General features: G+C 54.3%; 1 protein-coding gene across 1 annotated transcript in view; it reads right to left on the bottom strand.

Annotated features, from left to right (window-relative positions):
• Positions 1 to 3,537, bottom strand: part of LACTBL1 (lactamase beta like 1) — a gene marked incomplete in the record, with an annotated part of 5,750 nt that extends 2,213 nt beyond the window's left edge. Inside the window, 2 exon segments of the mRNA XM_040326998.1 lie at positions 2,794 to 2,926; positions 2,997 to 3,537. Coding sequence (XP_040182932.1) covers positions 2,794 to 2,926; positions 2,997 to 3,002 — 139 coding nt within the window.
• Positions 3,538 to 5,639: the final 2,102 nt, after the last annotated feature.

The following is a 5,639-nucleotide window of genomic DNA, read 5'->3' as shown; positions in this document are numbered from 1 at the left end:
CCCCCCCCGTACTATATACATCTTGTATAATAATTCCGGGAGATCGCACTGGGGGGGGACCCCTGGATTGTTTTATTGCCCCCCCCCCGTACTATATACATCTTGTATAATAATTCCGGGAGATCGCACTGGGGGGGGACCCCTGGATTGTTTTATTGCCCCCCCCCCGTACTATATACATCTTGTATAATAATTCCGGGAGATCGCACTGGGGGGGGGACCCCTGGATTGTTTTATTGCCCCCCCCCCGTACTATATACATCTTGTATAATAATTCCGGGAGATCGCACTGGGGGGGGGACCCCTGGATTGTTTTATTGCCCCCCCCCCGTACTATGTACATCTTGTATAATAATTCCGGGAGATCGCACTGGGGGGGGACCCCGGGATTGTTTTATTCCCCCCCCCCCGTACTATATACATCTTGTATAATAATTCCGGGAGATCGCACTGGGGGGGACCCCTGGATTGTTTTATTCCCCCCCCCGTACTATATACATCTTGTATAATAATTCCGGGAGATCGCACTGGGGGGGGACCCCGGGATTGTTTTATTGCCCCCCCCCGTACTATATACATCTTGTATAATAATTCCGGGAGATCGCACTGGGGGGGGACCCCTGGATTGTTTTATTCCCCCCCCCCCCGTACTATATACATCTTGTATAATAATTCCGGGAGATCGCACTGTGGGGGGACCCCTGGATTGTTTTATTGCCCCCCCCCGTACTATATACATCTTGTATAATAATTCCGGGAGATCGCACTGGGGGGGGACCCCTGGATTGTTTTATTCCCCCCCCCCGTACTATATACATCTTGTATAATAATTCCGGGAGATCGCACTGGGGGGGACCCCTGCATTGTTTTATTGCCCCCCCCCGTACTATATACATCTTGTATAATAATTCCGGGAGATCACACTGGGGGGGGGGACCCCTGGATTGTTTTATTGCCCCCCCCCGTACTATATACATCTTGTATAATAATTCCGGAGATCGCACTGGGGGGGGGACCCCTGGATTGTTTTATTGCCCCCCCCGTACTATATACATCTTGTATAATAATTCCGGGAGATCACACTGGGGGGGGACCCCTGGATTGTTTTATTGCCCCCCCCCCCGTACTATATACATCTTGTATAATAATTCCGGGAGATCGCACTGGGGGGGGACCCCTGGATTGTTTTATTGCCCCCCCCCCCGTACTATATACATCTTGTATAATAATTCCGGGAGATCACACTGGGGGGGGACCCCTGGATTGTTTTATTGCCCCCCCCCCCGTACTATATACATCTTGTATAATAATTCCGGGAGATCGCACTGGGGGGGGGGGACCCCTGGATTGTTTTATTGCCCCCCCCCGTACTATATACATCTTGTATAATAATTCCGGGAGATCACACTGGGGGGGGACCCCGGGATTGTTTTATTCCCCCCCCCGTACTATATACATCTTGTATAATAATTCCGGGAGATCGCACTGTGGGGGGGGGGACCCCTGGATTGTTTTATTGCCCCCCCCCGTACTATATACATCTTGTATAATAATTCCGGGAGATCGCACTGTGGGGGGGGACCCCTGGATTGTTTTATTGCCCCCCCCCGTACTATATACATCTTGTATAATAATTCCGGGAGATCACACTGCGAGGGGGGACCCCGGGATTGTTTTATTGCCCCCCCCCCGTACTATGTACATCTTGTATAATAATTCCGGGAGATCGCACTGTGCGGGGGGGGGTCTGGATTGTTTTATTCCCCCCCCCCCGTACTATATACATCTTGTATAATAATTCCGGGAGATCGCACTGTGGGGGGACCCCTGCATTGTTTTATTGCCCCCCCCCCCGTACTATATACATCTTGTATAATAATTCCGGGAGATCGCACTGTGGGGGGGGGGGGACCCCTGGATTGTTTTATTGCCCCCCCCCGTACTATATACATCTTGTATAATAATTCCGGGAGATCGCACTGTGGGGGGGGACCCCGGGATTGTTTTATTGCCCCCCCCCCCGTACTATATACATCTTGTATAATAATTCCGGGAGATCGCACTGTGGGGGGGGACCCCTGGATTGTTTTATTGCCCCCCCCCCGTACTATATACATCTTGTATAATAATTCCGGGAGATCGCACTGGGGGGGGGACCCCTGGATTGTTTTATTCCCCCCCCCCCCCGTACTATATACATCTTGTATAATAATTCCGGGAGATCGCACTGTGGGGGGGGACCCTGGATTGTTTTATTGCCCCCCCCCCGTACTATATACATCTTGTATAATAATTCCGGGAGATCGCACTGTGGGGGGGGACCCCTGGATTGTTTTATTGCCCCCCCCCGTACTATATACATCTTGTATAATAATTCCGGGAGATCACACTGCGAGGGGGGGGGGTCTGGATTGTTTTATTCCCCCCCCCCGTACTATATACATCTTGTATAATAATTCCGGGAGATCGCACTGGGGGGGGGGACCCCTGGATTGTTTTATTCCCCCCCCCCGTACTATATACATCTTGTATAATAATTCCGGGAGATCGCACTGGGGGGGGGTCTGGGAAATCTGCCATTTTAGAAGTCGTATTTCCATACAATGTAACAATCTTTAGGATTCTGTGTTTGTGATTTGTTATCCATCAGACCCCTCCCCTCCCCCAGGTCCAGTCACATGACTGTTTTGTTCTGACATGCTCTGGGAATCCTTTCTCTGTCTAATAATTATATATCCACCTGCAGCTTCTCACCGCCCTCCCAAAGGTGGCCCCTCCCCCTCAGGCACTCACCCGCCTCCAGCTTGGGCAGCTTGTACTGCCAGATGAAGCACGTTGTCATGGCGATGGAGAAGAGGAAGGAGAGGACCAGCAGCAGGTGAGTCCATGTCAGGTGTATGGGGGGAGAGCGCCCTCGCCTGGACGGCTGAGGAGAGACACAGCGGTCAGTGCAGGTAAGTGGACAATTCTCGTACCAGAAAACCAATAATATTCACCTTCATGTCAGAGATTCCCCCGTAGTACCGCTTTTCTGACACTAGATGTCTTCAGCCTGATGGTCAGCATCATTTAACCCACTTCCTCTGAGCCCATGTTGGATCCACCCCCAGTGTGTAGGAACTGATCTCTCCGTCCCTCTGCTCTCTCCTTCTATCAGTGTGGGGGGTTGAATATGTTTTGGGGGACTCCCGGGCTCCGTGTTCTGTCGGATCTCCACCATTATCAGTGATGGGACCTCCCATGATTCCGGGGGGCAGACAATGGGGGGGGGGAGGGGTTTGTGAAGGAGCAGAGGTCCCCTTTAGTGGAAATCGAAGTGTCGGTCGGGTTGGTGCCGGCATGTCGGAGATTACAGAACTTTACCAGGAAGAGAGCGAAACCAATCCAATGTTAGGGGCCCCGGGGTACAGGAAGGGGGTTGTTGGGGACCCAGGGGGAGGAGGAGAGGGGTTAACAGGTCCCCAGGTAGGAGGGGGGGTTGTTGGGGCCCCAGGGAGAAGGAGGGGGTTATCGGGGCCCCAGGGAGAAGGAGGGGGTTGTTGGGGACCCAGGGGGAAGAGGAGAGGGGTTGTTGGGGGGTGGAGGAGGGGGTCATTGTCTGGGGGCAGGGAAGAAAGGTTGTCGGGGCCCCAGAGAGGAGGAGGGGGTTGTCAGGGGCCCTGGGGGCAGAGGAGAGGGGTTGTTGGGGGGTGGAGGAGGGGGTCATTGTCTGGGGGCAGGGAAGAAAGGTTGTCGGGGCCCCAGAGAGGAGGAGGGGGTTGTCAGGGGCCCTGGGGGCAGAGGAGAGGGGTTGTTGGGGGGGTGGAGGAGGGGGTCATTGTCTGGGGGCAGGGAAGAAAGGTTGTCGGGGCCCCAGAGCGGAGGAGGGGTCCTCGGGAATTATCTGGTATAATCTCTAATCCTCGGACCTCATTCACTCCGGATTACTGCGCTCAGCCACTGCCGGGGATTAACCCTGAGACTGCTGTCAGTGTGATGAGGAGTCCTATGCGATTCTCTATGTACATTGGGGGGAGGGGGGGGATTCTCTATGTACATTGGGGGGAGGGGGGGCGATTCTCTATGTACATGGGGTACTCTGCTCACACTGACTGAGGGGGGCGCTCTCTGCAGTTGTTAAGCAGTGTGCTGATTGCATTGCCTGATACCCATCCCCCGTGTACAGTCCTCACCTGATACCCATCCCCCCCGTGTACAGTCCTCACCTGATACCCATCCCCCGTGTACAGTCCTCACCTGGATCGGTATTCCGTCCATCCTGGCTAGCGGGCGACTGCCGGCATTGGTGCGGAGATCTGAGGGGGCTTCCAGCTCCTGCTGAGACACATGGACAGCAGTGACAACACGTGATTGGTCATTTGGGGTCCCCGCCCACCACACAATCCCCCTACCATCAGCCCCTTCCTGCCCTCACCAGTAGGGGGAGCCATCCCGGAGGTCAGGGGTGAAGCCCTCCACTCATTGGCTGATCGCAGTGATTGGACTGCCCTCTGCTCTCCTCTACAATCTCTGGGGGCAGTTTGGGGTCTCCGGGGGAACAAAAGAACTGCCCCCGGGGGCTGGGGAAGGAAGTGCACATCATGGTGGCCACACACCCTTCACCAATCCAACCGCCATCCATGGAGTTCTTCCTCTCGGGAGGGATGGATTGTATATGTCCGCCATCCCCTCGGGGGCTTTTCCCGGGATAAGCCCCGCCTCTCTCTTTCCTACTGGCCAGCATGCTGGGACTTGCAGTTCCTCTGGCCGGGCGTCTTCTATCTGCCGGAGATGTACTGTCACCTGACTGCGGAAAGTTATTCTCTGTTCCCCTTTATCTGTGTTATTGGCCAATAGGATAAGAGATTTCTTGGTATAGTACCTCCCACTTCACAGTCTACATCCACCAATCACATCGCAGCTTTCCCTGGACAATGACGGTTCTCACACCTGTCACCCGACCATCACCAGGATTGGACTGACTGCTACCTGAACCCTGAATGAAGAGTACCGAGCCCCCCCCCCCGCTCTTCCTCACCAATCCGTCACACCTGGAAGTGACAGTCCCCCCTCCCCCGAATGTATTATTGGCCCCCAAGTCTTACCTCCTCGTCCTGGGCCTCTGTGCTTCCCTGGTCCTCCTCTGTCTGCTCCCAGTTCTCCTCTGTCTGCTCCTGGTCTTCTCCTATCCAGTACTGGTTCTCTCCTCCCAGGTTCTGCTCCTGATTTTCTCTGCTTTGGTCCCAGTCCTCTCTTCCTTGGTTTGGGTCCACTTCGTTCTGGTTCTGGTCCTCTGCCGTGTGGTAATGATCTCTCCCTATCTGGTTCTGGGCCTCTCCCGTGTGGTAATGATCTCCCCCTATCTGGTTCTGGTCCTCTGCCGTGTGGTAATGATCTCTCCCTATCTGGTTCTGGTCCTCTGCCGTGTGGTAATGATCTCCCCCTATCTGGTTCTGGTCCTCTGCCGTGTGGTAATGATCTCTCCCTATCTGGTTCTGGGCCTCTGCCGTGTGGTAATGATCTCTCCCTATCTGGTTCTGGGCCTCTGCCGTGTGGTAATGATCTCCCCCTATCTGGTTCTGGTCCTCTGCCGTGTGGTAATGATCTCTCCCTATCTGGTCCTCTACCGTGTGGTAATGATCTCTCCCTATCTGGTTCTG

This window comes from Rana temporaria, chromosome 10 (assembly GCF_905171775.1).
Source record: "Rana temporaria chromosome 10, aRanTem1.1, whole genome shotgun sequence".
NCBI lineage: Eukaryota > Metazoa > Chordata > Amphibia > Anura > Ranidae > Rana > Rana temporaria.
This window is presented reverse-complemented; position numbering and strand designations above follow the sequence as displayed.